This window comes from Myotis lucifugus, unplaced genomic scaffold (assembly GCF_000147115.1).
Source record: "Myotis lucifugus unplaced genomic scaffold, Myoluc2.0 scaffold_39, whole genome shotgun sequence".
In the NCBI taxonomy this organism is placed as follows: domain Eukaryota; kingdom Metazoa; phylum Chordata; class Mammalia; order Chiroptera; family Vespertilionidae; genus Myotis; species Myotis lucifugus.
The window spans coordinates 6,315,630-6,335,145 of record NW_005871087.1 but is presented as its reverse complement, the minus strand read 5'-3'; the positions used below and the strand labels follow the sequence as shown (position 1 = coordinate 6,335,145).

At 40.1% G+C, this 19,516-nt stretch overlaps 1 protein-coding gene across 4 annotated transcripts in view; it reads right to left on the bottom strand.

Moving 5' to 3' along the window:
- THRB (thyroid hormone receptor beta) overlaps positions 1-19,516 on the bottom strand; it is a 276,686-nt gene that overhangs the window by 43,061 nt on the left and 214,109 nt on the right. For all 4 annotated transcript variants that reach the window (XM_006087613.3, XM_023752964.1, XM_014454832.2 and 1 more), the window contains one exon: positions 2,273-2,533. In XM_006087613.3, the coding sequence (XP_006087675.1) occupies positions 2,273-2,533 (261 nt within the window). The remainder of the gene's footprint in view (positions 1-2,272; positions 2,534-19,516) is intronic.

Genomic DNA, 19,516 nt, shown 5'->3' with positions numbered 1-19,516 from the left:
GTAAATAGGTGTCCACTGTGAATGACTGGAATTCAGTTAATATGGTTCTTGGGCCATGACAACATAGCCTTCCTGGTGGCATTTTCATACTGAACCAAGGCATTGGCTCACATCCATGCCAAGATGAACCCTGGTTAGCCTGGAAACTACAGGAGAATTAACCTTAGTTGCTTTCCTTTTAATACTAGAATCTTGAGGAAGTACTTTAATATTTACTTATAATGTCTTATTAAAGAATTCTCTGACTTCCAGCAGTAGAGAGCTGAACGAATGCAAAATCAACTCTAACCTCCCTGAAATGTCTTGTCCCACCCCACACTCATTTGTCCTGCTTCCTGTCCCCTGTCCTTACCAGACACACGGTGTAGCCCGAGGAATTGATGTGATTTAATGATGCAGAACTAACAACAATGATTACAGTCATAATGATAGCTGCTATTTAGGGAGCACTATATGGGAGGTATTAGGCTAAGTGCTTAAAAACATGATCATATTTAATTTTATCAAGAATCACATAAGTTTGCTCAAGAACAGAAATTTGGAAGGGCTAGTATTCTAGCCCAAATATGTCAGACTCAAAATGTGGTCTTAACCACTGTATTATATATACTTAGGGTTTTGGATCCAAATAAAGACTCTTTCCTTTTGCTTTTAAGGTGTATGAACAATTTGAAAAGTGTATGGTGCGGGGGACTCTACACATCCAAGGCCAATATTTCTCATAAATGATGGAGCAGAGATTGTCCCTATGATTGAATGAATAAATGAATGAATGAATGACTATGGCTACCAATTGTGAATAAATCAAAATTAGCCAGTGAAGTTTTTATATCACGAGAACACTACACTTTCTGTTGGCATTTCACTGTACACCAAGTACTGACATAGTTTTGATGCCAGCTCACAAAATTCAAAGATACAATCTAGTTACAAATTCTAAGACTAAATCTCAATTATATTTCAAACAAATGTGTACATACACACAGACACACCTGTCCTATATCCTGACTCCTTTGAAAAAAACATATTTTGCTTTTTTCTAAATATTGCTTTTAATTTCTCAAATCTCCTAAATAATACAGATAAGGGACAAACATAAATCTTCACAAAGAGAACATAAATAGTTTGGGCTATTCTCCAATCAGAGCTTATACCATTATTTTATTGTTATTTTAAGATATTATATTTTCATCTGAAAATCTGTACACTCAACCACCCAGGTCAACTGGTAGTTCCAAGGAGTGATTGAGTTGTTTCCAGAAAAACTAAAGAACAACCATTTTTCGTTTAGAGGGGTAAATAAAATCATGTGTTTCTGTCCCAGTTACAAGAGTTTGCAAAAGTCCTTCATGGCTCATACAGAGGAGTCTTTATAAACTTTCATTAACATATCTTGTATGTGATTGCCAAATATTCAAAGACCCAATTTATAATATTATCATGAGTCAAAATCCTTAAAGAAAAAATCAAAAGCCTTTTTTTTAAAAAAAAACACGCTAAATTGAAAATGAATGGGAAGTTATATGAACTTGGACATTTAAAGACACAAATTGCTTTCTTGGACATTTAAAGACTAAGTTAAGAAGCAAAGATTTTGGGGAGCCCTAAGACAATAAAGCGATCAGCACAAAGACATCTGTCAGGGTGGAGGCGACCTGAGGTAAAGACCAGTTAAGTCGAATGCAATCAGGAACTTAGGCCAGTTTAACATATTTCTTACGAGGTGACCACCTCCTAAAACCATAATCTCGCCTTTCAGGATGATGACACAAGGATTTAATGAGTTAAAAACAACACCACCCACAACTTAAAACCTCTCTTTAGAATATGAATTGTCTATTTAGTTTAAAGGTAGCCTTGGAGATCCCATTAGCTGCTGGCGCAATTGGGAAAGAAACACACACACAGACACATGTCCACATTTCAAAGCAAGTACTTCTATAATGATAGCAATGTCTGTTTTTACTCAGATTTTAAAATAGAATTAAAGCCAAAACTAACAACCTTTCTGCTAATTAGAGAAACGCAAACAACTCCCCAAGTGCCCCAACCCAACGTGAAACTGAAATTAACTGCTTCCCTTCGGAACCCACTTATTTATTTATGTTTAAAAGAAGATTTGGGGATAAAGAAACTTCGTAACAGAATTGTTGGGGAAAACACATGGACACTGAACACTGGAATACATGAAGACTAACCACACAGCTACAACAAAGCATTTTTTTGTGTCCTTGTTGAAATACTTGATCTGGTCTAGTAAAAATCTGCTTACCTTTACATTTCTTCTCTTCCGTTTGAAAGGTCTGGGCACTTGGGACACTCTGATCATTCACATCGTCATGGTCCAGATGGAATATGGAGCTACTCCAAGTTGTCTGGATGAGATGTGGCGATGTTTGTTCATTTTTCAATGTGCTGTGCCTCTCCGAATGGCTCTTCCTATGGAGGCAGGCTTCAGACATTCCTACTAGCTTCCAGTCCTGTTCGTGGTCTGGACAGTGCTTCGGTTTGTCCCAGGCTGGAAGGCCATTTTCTGGAGGGTTGAAAAATACATGATGATGAGCTGTTGGCATTGTCAAGGTTTGGTTGAGATGCACGGCTGGAAGGCAAGTTGTTTCTCAATTCTTTTGGACTGACGGTGTTCACATGCATCTCCGTGTGACGGCAGTGATAAGATGCAGAATTTGTCAGCCTTGGGCATATAGCCACCACAGTTGAACTGCCAGTCAGACTAATCAACCCATTCCCCCTTATGTTTAGTTCTTCCCTGGGAAGGCTGTACTTTCGCCTGTCTCACTTCCACGGCAATGTCCCAAGAGCAAGTTTACACCAATTTATGTCACTGCTTAGGTGACCATTTGAGGTCAGGAGGGTCAGGGCTGGTCGTGAAGACATTTCAGATCCTTAGGACATAAAACATCCAGGACTCAGCCTTGTTTGACTTGGGCTTTATCGCAGGCTGACCTGAGGGGCACCCTGTTACTTAAGTGGGACATGTTCACGTGGCTACACTGAGTGACAACTTTGTTCTCCTTCTACCTCTAATGGCCTAAAAGAAGGAGGCTGGATCTTGTACATGGTTTCAATGTAGTCTCAAATTGGCAATAAGATCTGATGAAGGACAGCAGGTGGTACTTTAGTTTGGGGTGAATTAAGAGTCGCAATGATAGATTGATAAGCCCTAAATCTCTTTGGTTGAGGTATAGAAAATTAATTATTGATGTATATTATGTTGTTGTTTTTCTATTCAATTGATATGGACTTGAAGATCAGCCCTCTAAAATATGGGGAATAATGGAAATCATATAATGAAAACTTTCTCACATTAACCTTCCCTAGTGGTGAATTTTACCCCCTTAATAAAGATATACTGTACATGGATATAAAGTAGAAAGTAAAAATGAGCAAGCTAATACACATTTGTATAGGCATACACATTAAAAAACATAATCCATCTAGTCATCCATATTTCCAAAAATTTTTAGGCTACTGCCTGTCAAAATGAGAAAAGATATTACATAAACACAGTTCTACTTTTAAAGCAATCACATACAGAGATTGAAAGACTATAATTTGTAAGTGAATGTTTTATGCTGAATTTACCAAAGGACTATAGATATCCATATTAGAAAGACAAGTCCATTCTGATCTGTGCATAGTACTGGGAATTTTCAAACATTTAAAATGTTGCTTAGCCGAAACCGGTTTGGCTCAGTGGATAGAGCGTCAGCCTGCGGACTGAAAGGTCCCAGGTTCGATTCCGGTCAAGGGCATGTACCTGGGTTGCGGACACATCCCCAGTGGGGAGTGTGCAGGAGGCAGCTGATCGATGTTTCTCTCTCATCGATGTTTCTAACTCTCTATCTCTCTCCCTGAAAGACAAGTCCATTCTGATCTGTGCATAGTACTGGGAATTTTCAAACATTTAAAATGTTGCTTAAATTATTTAACACAAGGGTTAAAAATAGTTTAGGTTTTCAAAAGCACCCTCTCTAAAGCTACTACATGTCTTCAGTTGATGTTTGTTGGTCAGGATGGTTTCTCTAAAAGTATAATCTACTCTCAGTCACTTTTGGAAATTACATTTACCCTTCAGGGTCTTCAGGTTACTATGTGAAAATCCTGGCACCCACACACTCCATTTCTATTCCAGAACAAGACCTTGAACAAACACAACAATAAAGTCATACACATGATTTCCTTGTCATAGTAAATGGAAATGCTGTGGCTCGAAATATCCTACCTTGTCCAGTAAGCAATAATCCCTTTAAAAAAATTCATACAATATGATAGCTTTTGGATGTAACATTTGCTCTTATTCAGAGAAGAGCCCTGAAAATGCACTCTACAGAGAGCTGCTAGGCATTGTAGAGGTCAGTGAAACAAACATGGGTCCTTTCTCCTTAGAGTTTATATGGCATTCTTCAATGCATGGTCTGGACTCAACCATGCCAACCACTGGTGCAATTACAGGCACTTATGCTCATGATCCATTAAAAGGAAACAGATTGAGATCTTGGGGGATTGTATTGCATTTCAGACTCAACATATCTATGTAGAATCCATTCAAATACCTATTATCCATAAGGGTTTGAGGTTTTCATGAGCTAAGTATACAGTTACTGAATGCAAGAGTTAATTCTGGGCCCAAAGAGATTCATTTTGTTTCTGCAGACATGAAAAACCTCACCCATGCATGTTTCTGCGATGTCTACTTTATTTTCTGGGACTCTCTAAGTTCTCAGTAAATTGCATCTGGCTTAAGCAATGTTAAAAGTCATCATGCTACTTTGTAAAGCCTCCAATATTTCATTTTTTCTACAGAAATTCTTCAAATTAGGTATTAATATCTCTGCCTTAACAGAAATTAAGAAATACAGCCTAACTGGGTCGTCACTGCTCCCTAGTGAGGGGAGCTAGTGAACAGGCTTGGATGAGAGATGCTGACAGGGACTCCACTCAAGGGGACAATTCCTCCTTGGAGTACAGCCTTTCCCCTGGGTCAGCAAGAGCGGGTTTTTTCTAAGCAAGGGAGGCTGTATTAGGGATGAGGTAGGGGGTAGGATTGCCTTCCATTTTCCTAAGAAAAGAGGCTGAGATGGTTTGGGAAAAGTGTTTTATTCATGGGAGGCATTTACGGGCTCATAATTATTGTCTGTAATTACATTCATGATAATGATGTTAGTTGCTTAATTGACAGGTTTATTGATTGGGGACACTGCTGGGAAACCTGGGGACTGAGAAGTTCTGGTTGGGTCCTGGGAAAACTACAGGGATTTATTTAAGAAACATTCTTGATTTTCATCCTCCTGAAAACAGGAGGTGTGTGTGTGTGTGTGTGTGTGTGTGTGTGTGTGCATATCCAATTCCTATACATTCCCAAGGAGGGAGAAGGCACCTATTACACCAGACTCCTTAAATCCTGCCTATTGGGTATGCTATCATTGGGTCGACTATAAGTTACCTCCACATATGTTTGCTTGGTAATAATGGTTTCCAGGAATTTTCTGTTACTTCTATGTCTAATGGTTATATCCTCTGGTTCCCCCCAAAATCAAACCAATGAGATATATTTTTGGAGGAATTAAAATATCAAAGGTTAAGTCAGTGATTTTCAAACTTTGGTGAGAATCAGAATCACCCGTGGCGCTATGAAAGACCACGGAGACCAGACTTGTTGAAGTAGGATGGGACCCGGGCATTGGTATATTTACTAAGTCCTCCAGAAGATTCTGATACAATAGAGTTTGAGATCCATGGGGGTAAGAAAATCTAAGGTACGAAGACAAATTATTGGCAAGTTCTGGATAAGGCTGCAATGTCCTTCTCAGACTCTAATGTTTTACAGTCTTGGAGTAAATGTGTTATAAAAAAAATTCATCAATTGTTTTGAGATCATGTGAAGCATTAAAAGTCAGATGTTAATTGGATATTATCTTATAGAGTACAGGTATAGATGTAACCAAATTTCACTCAAAAATCTTGTTGTTTTGAGTATTATTAGAGACACAATGTACACAGAGTAGAAATATATTTTTTTTTAAAAAAGGGGGGTATCTTGTTACTCAGGTGAAGTATAAATCCTTTGCTTCTTAATGGATCCCAGCTAACATCTGGCTTTTAATACTTCATATTTTAGATACCAAGACACTTAACCAGTCATGATGAAATTAATAAATAAATAAAATCAAAGAAAATAACAAGGTGGGGAGATGTGAACTATTACTGAAATAACTTCTACATATTGGCCCCCGTGTCTCGGGGAGTTTAGATGGGAATGACTGCATTTGCACTAGATGGCCATAATTCTAGTGGTTTTGAATGACATAGTACTGCTCCAAAGGGTTCTTTTGCGAAGGAGAAATAAGCATAAATCTCACCAGCATAACTACCTACAGCCTATCTCTGGAAATTTCATTAACGATGATAGAAAATAAATCTGTCCATCAAAAAAGGGAGAATTATATGAAAATATTCAAGTATTTCAGGACACCAAAGCAAGCTGTCACCTTAGAAAAGCGCCAAGGCAGAGGAAGTAGGATTATGACAAAGGGTTCAGAAAGGGTCAGCTGAGTAGATAGGGATTTCAAGGCACTCATTCTAAGAGTGTTTACTTTGCATGAAAAGGCCATCAATAATAGGAGAATGTGTATATAAAATGCTTTGCAAATACAGGGAGTATGTAGAATTATCACTGTGTAGGACAGGGATGGCGAACCTTTTGAATTCGGCGTGTCAGCATTTTGAAAAACCCGAACTTAACTCTGGTGCCGTGTCACATATAGAAATTTTTTGATATTTGCAACCATAGTAAAACAAAGATTTATATTTTTGATATTTATTTTATATATTTAAATACCATTTAACAAAGAAAAATCAACCAAAAAAATGAGTTCGCGTGTTACCTCTGACACGCGTGTCATAGGTTCGCCATCCCTGGTGTAGGATCAGGCTATTAAGTATGATGTCTCTAATTTCCATTTCAATTCTTTACCTCAACCCATACGTTTTAGCCTTGTTGAATTCTCAGACTATGTACACATCACCCTATTTTTAGCTGTGGAGTCATGTAGAACAGGAGACGAATTTTTGGCTGAGCATTTACTATGGACCAGGTAGTGAGCTAGACACTTATTCATCTTCGTGAACACCCCGGGAAGTACATAATGGCATACTGCTTGATTGACAAGGAACCTAAAATTCAGAGAAGCACTTCATCTGCTCTTTCATATTTTTCCTACTGGTTAACAGACTCGTCTCATTATTTGACTTAACTTGATGAGTGGTCATTGGCCTATTAATAGCTATCATTTGATTAGTACTTTGAAATTTCTTTGTTAAGTATGTTTATTGTCTTATTCAATTTTCCCAGTTACTCATTTGTATTCAACACTGGTCTTTTAGCTTTCACTCTCAGCCACCAACAATCCATTGTCTGCAGAATAGCCCAAATGAGCTTTTAAAAATATACATTAGAGTATATTTCTCAGCTGCTTAAAATCTTTTAATGACTTCCCATCAACATTGGAATAAAGTCCTAAGACCAAAGGACTTATCCCTCCTGTCCTGCTGAGCCCCTTTTGGAGGCTCTGCCCTTTGGTCATCTGGGCTTCTAACCTGTGAAGCTGGTTCTACCACAGTGTCTTTGCAGAAGCTCTTCCCTGTGCCTGGGGTACCCTTTCCCAGTCCTTATATAATGGCCTCCTGTTGTACCAAAGCAGGATTCAGCCCTTCTCCTTTTACATGAGGGTTGCATTTTTCCCTTTTTGAGAACCTATCCGGATTGCATTTCTCAATGAAATTAATTGAAAATGAAAAATCTAACAGGTTGGACCCATGTTTGGGCCTAGAGGAGGCTCTGTTTTAGTGGAGGGAGGAAGGGGATGGAAGATCTGAGCCCCAGCTGAAGGGTCTAATCTTGGGAAAATCAATTCCTCTCTCTAAGCCTCAGTTTTTTGTTTTTTTTTAAAAAAATATATTTTATTGATTTTTTACAGAGAGGAAGGGGAAAGGATAGAGAGTTAGAAACATCGATGAGAGAGAAACATCGATCAGCCGCCTCCTGCACACCCCAAACTGGGGATGTGCTCGCAACTAAGGTACATGCCCTTGACCGGAATCGAACCTGGGACCTTTCAGTCCGCAGGCTGACGCTCTATCCACTGAGCCAAACCGGTTAGGGCTAAGCCTCAGTTTTCTGACTTGTAAAAGTGCAATATAATATTGCTCATGAGATTTTAATAAGGATAAAGTGAAAGAATGTAAGTGAAAGTATTTAGTAATTAAGTGCTATTCAGGTATAGATAGAGCTGTAACTATCTGATCTATATTATGCACGTGGCCATATATTTCTCCTTCTAGCCCCAGGGGAAAATACTATTAATAAAATAATATGTTACTTTTATTAATAAAAAACTATGTTTAGTGGATATAGCTACCTTACCCTCACCACCAGCAACACCATCAATGCCACTACCATCACCACTTGGTCCTAAACAGAATCTTTGTACAGATGAGGTTGATTTGGATGACCTCCCATCTCCTTTGACCCCCTTCCTAGCTCCTCTTTCCCTCCTCTCAAGTACTTGCTATTCTCACATTGTACTATGGGTGCTTAGTCCTCACTGTGGGCAGATCACCTACTCATACATCTCTCCTTGACCTTAGGCACGTTACTTCACATCTCTGTACTTCACTTTCCTCATCTGTAAGATAAGAACATACTATTGTTGTGATGGTTAAATAGGTTACTACATACAAACGTCTTGGAATAGTGCCTGCCTCATTAAGTGTTACCTCTTTATGTATGTACCCAATTGCCTCTTGCCTTTGCCCATCCTCCAAAGTCAAGTCTTCTTTAAACATGATTTTCAAAGTGACTTCATACCACTATATGAAGGCTGAGAACCTGGGAGGAGTCATCTCTCCCAGCAGAAGTCGTGTTTTAGAAAGGATGTCTGGAAAGCGTAGGGCCACGGCCCAAGGAATGAAATGTCTAAAATTGGATTTCTGCCTGCTGTGCAAGGCAGGTGCGAGAGGCATTTTGGTGAAGTGGGCATTTCCTTTAAGGCTGGCCTGACTATCTTCATACCTGGCTTGCTTATCAGCTTGATGGATCAGACAACATAATAATGAAAACAGGTTGGATTCCTACTCAACCTTCAAGGCCTCGCTTGTTGTTTAAGCTTTCTTAAAAGCATCCATCTACCTCCAAACTTCCATAACACTTTCCAAGTATCTTCCTTCCTCCATGTGCTACTTTTTACCTCATGACATAATAATTTACATTTATTTATAATTTCCTTATTTTTTGGTAAAACAGTGTCTACCCGGCACAACATCCTAATTAATATTTATTGTCCCCTAATAATCTGGTAACTTTGCAAAGAGAGAACAACATCCTCATCACAGACTCTATGCCTCTTTTCTTACCTGAAAGCTACTGGTAAGTAACAAGAACTCATCACTACTAAAATCAGTGCAATGCAGATTTTCTACTATGAGTAGTATTATCTTCCCTTATTTGCTAGTGCAAATAAAAATGGTTTTGCTTTTTAGAGGCAGGATAGTAAGTATGATAGTGCTCTGCTAGTCAAGGTTCAAATTCTGGCTTTGCCACTTACTAGTTGTGTGACTTTGGGCTAACTAGTCTCCCTCTTTGGGTTTCTCTCCTGAATATCTATGATACTTGTCTCTTACTCTTCTGTAAGGCAAAGATGTACCATGTCCTGCCTGTATTGTGTCAATGGTATTGTGGACAAAAAAAGGGGCCCCTGACAAGCTCAGGGAAGGCCTGCATGGCGGTCTTGCAAACTCAAGAGACCTCAAGTAACCACGAAAGATGGTCTGAAATTAAAAACCTTTAGTTAAAAAGCAGTTTATAGTGGGTAGTCATGTCCTAGGCAAGTATCTTCCTTGACAAAGATCTTTACTGAGCTTATTGTCTTTTTGCATCTAAGATAACATACTTGTGAAATGTCATGGTAACTTGTAACTTCCCTTTTTCCGGACCCCTCAGGGCACAACCAAATGGGCCTGCACGCCAGGACAGAGCCCACAAATCCTCTCATTGTTATTGAGTTAGTTGTTGACTGTTAACTATCCTGCACTCGTCAAGAAGAAGTATGTGTCTATCATTTACTTTTTATCCAATCCCAGAGATTTCCCCCGCTTTGCTTTCTCCTGCCCCTCTAATCTATCACCAATGGATTTCACATAACCCACTTATGTCTCCTCCTTTGACTGTAATGTATAAAACAAGATGAAAAACTGCCATTCTCCAGAGCATTATACCCAATATATTGGATAATATTGCTTCCCGGCAATTATCAACAGTTTGGCTCAAATAAACTCACAAAATTATTTACAGGTTTGAATGTTTTTTACGTTAACAGTATCCACACCTCCCCCCTCCCCCATTACTGGACTCCAATTAACTTAATCTGTCTCTCAATTCCCACAGCTATAGGCATTCACATAACAATGCCAAGAAATAGGTAGTGTCTGTCATTTTAACCAATGAGAAAATAAGGGTGGAGAGATGTTAACAGGTGATTCCCATGTTTCTATTTAGAGTGTGTTACAATATACCCCAGTACTGTAATTACTAGTTCACCTGTTTAGGTTTGTGAGATCCTTAATAGCTGGGACCATGGCTTGTTTAGCTATGTACCCCAGCATGTAGCATGGGGCCTGGTCCATTAATGAATGCTCACTGCCTTGAGTGGAATTTAATTAAACTTGGCAGCCCTCTGCATCTCTCTCCCTCTCCTTTGCAGCCCAGTGGGAAATAGGAATCAATATTTCTCCTCTTTGTGCTTGTTCTATACTCCAGCTTCTCAGATAAGTGCCCTTGCTCATTACCTTCTCTTGGTCCCGTACTGTTTCCGCAAATCGTCTCTTTCTTCACTTCTCCTCTTCCCAAGTGCTGTGTGCCTGCAACTATTTCAGGATCTGCAGCAGAGGTCCCTAAAGAAACTGGATGCTGTGGTTTGACAAGAAAATGCTACCCCTTTATTTAGGTTTTATTTGAAAATTTATGGATGGATGGATGGATGGAATACTGGGGAGCATGTAATGTGCTCGAACATTCCAATAGGAGTGTATACTTCTGGAGATTGACTCTGCTGCTTTACTTCAGAGACTTGATAAACCCAGATCTGCTGAGGCCCTTGGTCAGCCGTTGTCTGGTTACATGAACTGTGTCCTCAGAAATATTTTCTTGTAGGCACAGTCTTGCAAAATTAGCCTCTTTGTTCGGGTAGGCTGTTTTCCATTGCTATATGGTTTTGTCTTTCTTTTACTGGGCACCTGCCTATTAATTTTCCCTCTTGCTGAGACTGGCCTTCTCTGGCCCTGTGTGCAGCTGAATTTACATTTGCTATCGCGGAGGGTTTCTCTTGTTTCATTGGCAGCGTTTCTCAGTCCATTAAGTGAGTGAGATCTGGGCGCTGCTAAGAGAGAAACAAATCTTTTCCTTATCTGGCTGCTCCAACTTCTCCAGTTTTCCTGTCTGTTCCATTAGGCAATCACCATCCAGATGAAAAACAATCATCAGAGCTATAGAAACCTCACATAATTATTCTGAAACTAGACGCTACAATGATAATCTCTTGATAATAAGTTAAAACCATTAAATTTTTTTTGACAAGTGTGCATTTAGAACCTTTCTTTAAAGTTTAGTGTGAAACACAGTGAAAAGATCATGGTGGAAATGCCACTTGGAATTTCACTGCATGAAAACATGGCGGTGACCACGTTCATGGGCAACACCTTATAATTATTTAACCACATCCGAACGCGTTGGCGGCTGGAACACTGACCAGAGCCCCAAAGACTGGGTGAGCGCTCTCTGGATGGCACAATGGACTCCTCCCCCAGGAATGGGCACTTGGTTTTCCATAATTCATACCGATTTGATCAGAGAAGCCTCAGGTCGGATGACTCAAACTTGGAGGTAATTACTCTAAAGGCCAGGGTGATTCCATTTAGGATATTAGAAAAGCTACAGCTGTTGCAGAAACATTCCTATTAAAGAGCCACAAATGCACATAAAAGGGAACAGATGTTTGCTGCCAGGATTAGATTTCTCCTGCATGAAAGTTCAGATCATAATATTTATTCTTGTTGCCAATCTGAACCCACATTTTTGAAAAAACACACACACACAAAACAACAAAAACCAAAACAAAACCCAAAACAAAACATGAGGTAGCCTATAAGAGCGACCCCATTTTATGTTCCCAAGCTTGAAATACCCCTTCCAAAAGTAGCAAATGCATGGGAATCTTTTCTAACTTTGGAAACCAGACTGGGGCATAATTTGTGGATAAAGAATACACTTTGAGATGGACAATTTCTGAAATGGAAAGACACAGTGTGACTCTTCGGTGAGCAGGTCAATGTTATACATCACAATCTAAAGCAGCGGTTTTCAACCTGTGGGTCACGACCCCGTTGGGGGTCGAACGACCCTTTCACAGGGGTCGCCTAAGACCATCCTGCATATCAGGTATTTACATTACGATTCATAACAGTAGCAAAATTACTGTTATGAAGTAGAAATGAAAATAATTTTATGGTTGGGTCACAACATGAGGGACTGTATTTAAAGGGCCAGAAGGTTGAGAACCACTGCAGGGATTCTCCTTACTTGGCAGCAAAGCACACATATTCTTTCCGTCACACCCAGGGATTAACAACATGGACAAAAATATACACTAGTGTCAAAGTCTACAGATTCCCCTTCACTACCATTTTCCATTGATATATTTTTGTGCATATAAGTAACTATGAAGAATTCATTTAGGCAGGAAACACTTCAATCCGGAAAGGTTTGCTTTTTCCTTTCATTCAGGAACAGAAATGCTGCCACCGCATGCGCACCTCCGCACTCTGCCCTGTAGCAGGTAAGCTTTGAGATAGGCCAGGACTCCTTGAGAGAAGGAGCTTCCGGGCTTTTTTTCAGGCCCTTAGAATATTGCTAAATCCGTCAAACCCACGCTTCATGAAGTGGGGGGTAGTGGTATGATAGCCCCTGGAGGGTATGTTCCCCTGGAGCCGTGGTTGGCAAACCTCAGCTCGCGAGCCACATGCGGCTCTTTGGCCCCTTGAGTGTGGCTCTTCCACAAAATACCATGTGTGGGCGCGCACGTACAGTGTGATTGAAACTTTGTGGCCCCGGTATTTTGTGGAAGAGCCACACTCAAGGGGCCAAAGAGCCGCATGTGGCTCGAGAGCTGCGGTTTGTGGAGCCGCAGTTTGCTGACCACTGCCCTGGAAGGTCTGGCTTAGCAGCACCTGTACCTCAGAGTTCCTGTCCCAGTAGCAGAAATGGTGTGGAGGATTAAATTGTTTCCCACCTGCCTGTTTTGTGGAAGAGAATTTAGCATTGCAGGAGGGTCACACTGCTTGGTGCCATGTATTCTATGATGTTTTTACAGTTCAGGAGAATCAAGAGAAGTCGGTGGGATTTCTATTGTCCTTTTCATACCTTTTTAAAAAACTTTTCAATTACTTAAAATAGATCGTTGTGTGATTCACGTGCACATTGATGTTTGAGGCACTACGCTACGGACACAGTCTCCATTTAAAGTAGATAGAATTTGTTAAACATGTGGGTTACCCAATTTAAAATATTTACTAAACAGAGAGAAGATTTTCCCCATTCAGGAATCAAAGGGGAAAGTAGTGTTTGATGGATTGCAGGTTAGGGAAGTGAGAATGATGGGTATTTAATGTTTTTATTTCCCAAGTGATTAGCTGATAAATTTGGTTCATTAAATGGAAAAATCCCAAACACCAAGAAATCTGATTAGAATTTCATCTTTTTAAGATTTTCCTCCATGGAGACAGCCAATGAAATAATAAACAAATAGCCAATATTTAATGTATGCTTTCTATATGCCAGGCACCCATTCTGAACACTTTAAATTCTTTTTTTTTCTTTTATCATTTCTGTTTGTAATTTATTTTTTTATTTTTATTTTTTTTTTATTTTTCGCTATAAGTATTACAAAGGGTATTACATAAGTGTCCTTCCCCCCCCCACCCTTGACAAGCCCCTGCCCTCCCTTACCCCCCAGTGTCTTATGTCCATTAGTTATGGTTATATGGATGCATACAAGTCCTTCGGTTGATCTCTTACTCCCCTCCCTCCTGTCCCCCAACCCTCCCTGGCCTTCCCACTGCAGTTCGACAATCAGTTTGAGGCAGCTCTGCCACTGTATTTATTATTGTTCGAAAGTTTGTAATGGTCTTAATTATCCACGAAAGAGTGAGATCATGTGGTATTTTTCCTTCATTGACTGGCTTGTTTCACTAAGCATGATGCTCTCCAGTTCCATCCATGCTGTTGCAAATGGTAAGAGTTCCTTCTTTTTAACAGCAGCATAGTATTCCATCGTGTAGATGTACCACAGTTTTCTAATCCATTCATCTACTGATGGGCACTTAGGCTGTTTCCAGATCTTAGCTATGGTGAATTGTGCCTGAACACTTTAAATTCAATCTTCACAAAAACTCTGTGAAGTAGAAATATTACCCTCATTTATTTTTAGATGAGGAAACTGGGGCACAGAGAGGTTAAACAACTTGCTCAAGGTCACACAGTGACTAAATGATAAAGTCAGGATCTGAACTCAAGGAGGTCTAGCCAACCACATCAGCCCTTTAGCTGCTAATAGGAAGTCAACACCGAATGATGATGATCTTCACAGGCAAAATAACTAAATTCTATGGACTAGAATATATAATGAGAGGTTTGAAATAAAGAAACTAAAGCTCAGAGTGGTCACTTTCTTACTCAAAGTCACCCAGACAGAGGAAGAGCTGAGATGGGTCTTTTGATTCTTTGTCCCATGACCTTTTAATTGAAAACATATGGCTTTTGGTAGACCACAAGGATTTATTGCTCAATCTCAACACTGTTCAAATTCTGACATTTTCACTCTATACCTCAAACACTAAGCTGTTTTTCTAATTAAAATGTATTTTCTTCCAGTAAATTTATCAAACAAGAGACGGCTGTGCACGGAGTGATTCTGTTTCCCAGTGAGGATTTTTCAAAGAGTTAATGTTGCCTAGCCAGTGTGGCTCAGTGGTTGAGCATTGACCTGTGAACCAGGAGGTCACAGTTCGGTTTGATTCCCTGTCGGTGCACATGCCTGGGTGCGGGCTTGATCCCCAGTGTTGGGCATGCGGGAGGCCGCCAATCGGTGATTCTCCCTCATCATTGATGGTTCTGTCTTGCTCTCCCTCTCCATTCCTCTCTGAATCAATAACAAATATATTTACAGAAGTTAATATTTATAATGGTATGGGCTCTGCCTCCAAGTGACCAAAGAACTTATAAAAAAGGCAAAAATAAGCAAACAATTAGAACATCCAAGCTAATAAAGAATTAATTTGTGTTCTAGATGCCCATCTGAAAGGTTAAAAGGACAATAAATAATTTAGAAATGACAAAAGGATGATTTCATTTTGAGTTTATGATAGTGACAGCTAACCCATGTCGAAGGCCTACTATGTGCCAGGCAGGATGCATACTATTTTACTCATTACAACAATGGTTGTGAAGGAGGTATTGTCAGCTCATTTCACAGGTGAGGAAACTTTAGCTGAGAGAGCTGAAGATGTTGCCCAAAGTTATAGGTAACGAATAGGAAGCTGTTTTCATAACCACTATACTACATTCTACAGGCAAGACAATTGCCCAGAAAAATAAATAATTTCCTGACAAGTCACAAAGCTCGTTAAGAGGCAGTGCTGTGCCTGGAAGCTCCTCAAGATGGGCCAAGCTGCCCTGATGGGAAATCCTATGGAAATTATGATGGACCATCTCTTAGCACAAATATTGCTTTGGGAGAGATTCATTTATTTCCTCAGGAAACTTGGCTTCAGAAAGCAAAATCTCTCCTCCAAAAGAATGGAGTCAAAGGGCATGTTTATTTAGAAATGTAGGAAGGACATTATGTCCAAATGATTTGCCTGATTTTGACCATAAAACTTTAGTGCCTGAGAACATTGATGCTGAGAACTTGAAAGGCATGATGTTTTAGGGAAAAACAGAAAGGTCATAGCTTAAGATACAAACATTTACAGCTTTATGAAAGTCTGGCCTATTTTCTGACCAAATAGTAACCAAAAGAATGAAAAGTATTGGGCTATTAGCAATTATCCTGTTTGTCTGCCATATGTCTACAGATGACAGCTTTGCAGAGCAAACTGAGCTACTGAAATGGTGGTACCAAAGTGCTCCGCAACCTAAATACATGTTCTCATTGCTATGTTTATTTAGAATGATGTGGCAAGTAAAGTGGCAAGCGTCATGAAATGATCCAAACTTGCTCCCCTAAGCAGAATGGGCAGTGTACTCGCTGGGACTGCCTCATTTACAGCGGCCTCAATTCTAGGGTTACATTTACCTGGAAAGATGAGAAAAGGGTGGGGGTGGAGGAAGGACACTGTCAAAGTGAGGCAGGAGCTTCCTATATGTCACCTCTGTCTGAGGGTTATTTGGTGGATCCATATATTGATTCAAAAGGAGATACAGAGACTGTAGTTATCATAAGTGCCTATGGGGCTGTCCTAGGCTGGCAGTCCTCAGCCAGGTTTTCTGTCTTCCTGGGGACAGTTGGAAGTGTCCGGAGACATTTTTGGCAGTCATAACTTGAGTGTATGTGTGTGCCCTACTGACATCTAGTGGGTAGAGGCCAGGGATGCTGCTAAATATCTTACAATGCACAGGCTAGCCCCCACAACAAAGACGTGTCCATCCCCAAATGTCAATAGTGCTGAAGCTGAGGAAACCAGCCTTAGGCAAAATTGTGAGGTGACTGAGTTTCTTGGGGTCTCTGATTCAAAGTGATTATGGAATGTATCAAATCCATCCTCTAATGTATTTGAAGTAAGGTAACAGTACAGCTGCTTTTGTCTCCTTCAGCTTTTCTGGCAGGGGTGGTGCATTTGGCCTGGAGATACTGAGGAGATGGTGGTTGATGATGGCATCTACCATTTATTACTTGAGGCTAGCAATGTTTCAGCCATGGTGCTGAGCACATTACGTTATTTCCTTTGACCCTTACACTAATATTGAAATAAAAAAATGATCACCTCCATTTCACAGATGGAGAAACGGAGTATTAAGAAAGGAAAAGCAACTACCCAAGGTCATAGCTGAAGAGGTAGAGCCACACTGGACCTTAGGTGGACCTAACCACAGGCCTGTGCCCTGGGCCCCTCTGTTGCATTTTAAGGGGTCAGCAATGCAGATATGGTTTGGGGGCATTAAAAATGGCTGGTGCAGAGATAACTAGAGTGAAGATGATATATACCTTCCTGGTTCAGAGGCATATTGTCCTCATCATTTTCCTGGCACCCATGCCATCCTGCACTTAAAAGAAAGACATAAAAGCAAATAAGAGAAATAAAACAGAGCCTCATAGAAAGGATGAAACAAGAGAGTAAAAAAATAGGCAGGCTTTCAAACAAAACAAATAGAAAGCTGCTCTGTCCTATTTAGAAATCATAGGACGCAATAAAACAAGAGCTGAGAGACAAGGAGTCAAGGAGGGCCATAGAGAGGTGAGGGTCCCCTCCTACACCCCCCACCCCCAGTCGGGGAGAGCCTCAGCCAGAAGACCTAGGCCTCAGCAATGCCGGGGATGCAGAGACTGTCCTCTTGCTTCTTGTGAGAGGTCTGCACGCTCTTCCCGACCGGTCAGCAAGCAGGAGGAGCCACTGCAGCCTTTCTGCCCTCTGGTCCCAGGGACCCATGTACCACCTCTGAAGACCTTCCTCTGATTTGAAAAGGATGCTTTACAATGTAAAGGCCACCAACCCCAAAGAGGGCTTTCAGCTTTGATGTTTCTCTGTTTACTTTTGTTGGAACCGAACCAGTATTTGTTTGTAGCTCAAATCATTATGATTTAAGACCTTGCACATTAAACATGACTCACAGAATTCTCACCCTGTCAATTCAATCCCAAACAATAGGAACGACTGAGACATTTTCTACTTGACCTCTCAGTCTCTCAGACATATCATTATTCCATAAATTATTCTATCAGGGATTTCCGGGACAAACTTGTCTTCATAGCTTAGATGCATAGGGCCAAAAAAAAAATATCTTATCAAATTTTCAGATTGTGCATTGAAGAAGCAAGAGCACTCACATTTAGCCCTGGCTGGTTTGGCTCAGTGGATAGAGCATTGGCCTGTGGACTGAAGAGTCCTGGGTTTGATTCCAGTCGAGGGCACGTGCCCGGGTTGTGGGTTTGGTCCCTAGTGGGGGCATGCAGGAGGCAGCCCATCGATGATTCTGTCATCATTGATGTTTCTGTCTCTCTCTCTCCTTCTCCCTTTCTCTCTGAAATCAATAAAAATATATAAAAAAGAGAGCACTCACTTTTATTGAGTGCTTGCTAGTGACAATGACTGTACCATATTACTTACTCATCTAGACTCTGTGCTTTTTTTCTTTTTTATCTCTGCTATTTCCCTAGACAGTGATTTTCAACCTTTCTCATCTAATGGCACACATAAACTAATTACTAAAATGCTGCTGCATACCAAAAAAGAAAATATATCTTTGCCAATCTGACAAAAAAAATAGGTGTAATTTTGATTCATTCACACCGGACAGCTACTGTTGTATTGGCTGTTGTCATTTTTTAATTTGACAATCTAAGGGAAAAGAGATCAGTGCCCCTGACTAAATAGTCAGGTATTGCATGTTTAAAAAATCACCAGCTGAAAATCGCCTAGAATCCAATATTGTAGATGCGCTAATGTTAAATCTAATTAGAATTTTCTGTTGAAAAAAACTCAAAGAATTTACTAATGTTCTCATTTATGTCAATGATTTCTTGATCTAATTTGGTGCACAGTATCAAATGATTGAAATTCTCATGAATATTTTCATTATGCATTGAGTATGATAGGCTATTTTATATTCACTTACATAGACATCATTTTTGAAGAACGATTTTATAATAATACTGAAAGACGTTTTTGATTAAAGGCAGTGCCAGTAGTAATTGGAATTCTGATGGCTTCATTTATAGTTCTATTTAGCTAAATATTATAGGAGTATAATTCCTACTTAGAGTTGAGAAAATTAGAATACAGAATTTACTCATTCAAATAGCTCTTAACTTGAGGTCCATAAAAGTAGTACTGAGGAAAACTATAAGCAATTTATAAAGTATGAAAAGGCCCAAGAGAAATTATTTCTATATATAAAAGCCTAAGTGACCGTTACAACTGAACGACCGGTTGCTATGATGCGCACTGACCATCAGAGGGCAGACGCTCAATGCAGAAGCTGCCTCCTGGTGGTCAGTGTGCTCCCACAGCCAACGTCCCACGGTCCCTCCCCCTGGCTGGTCCCGATCAACCTGATGGCTTGCCAGGCTGCGGGACCCCACCCATGCATGAATTCATGCACCGGGTCTCTAGTACAATGATATGAGGCAACCTATGCCACTTTCATGAAAAATCTTATGCCTTCTGATTT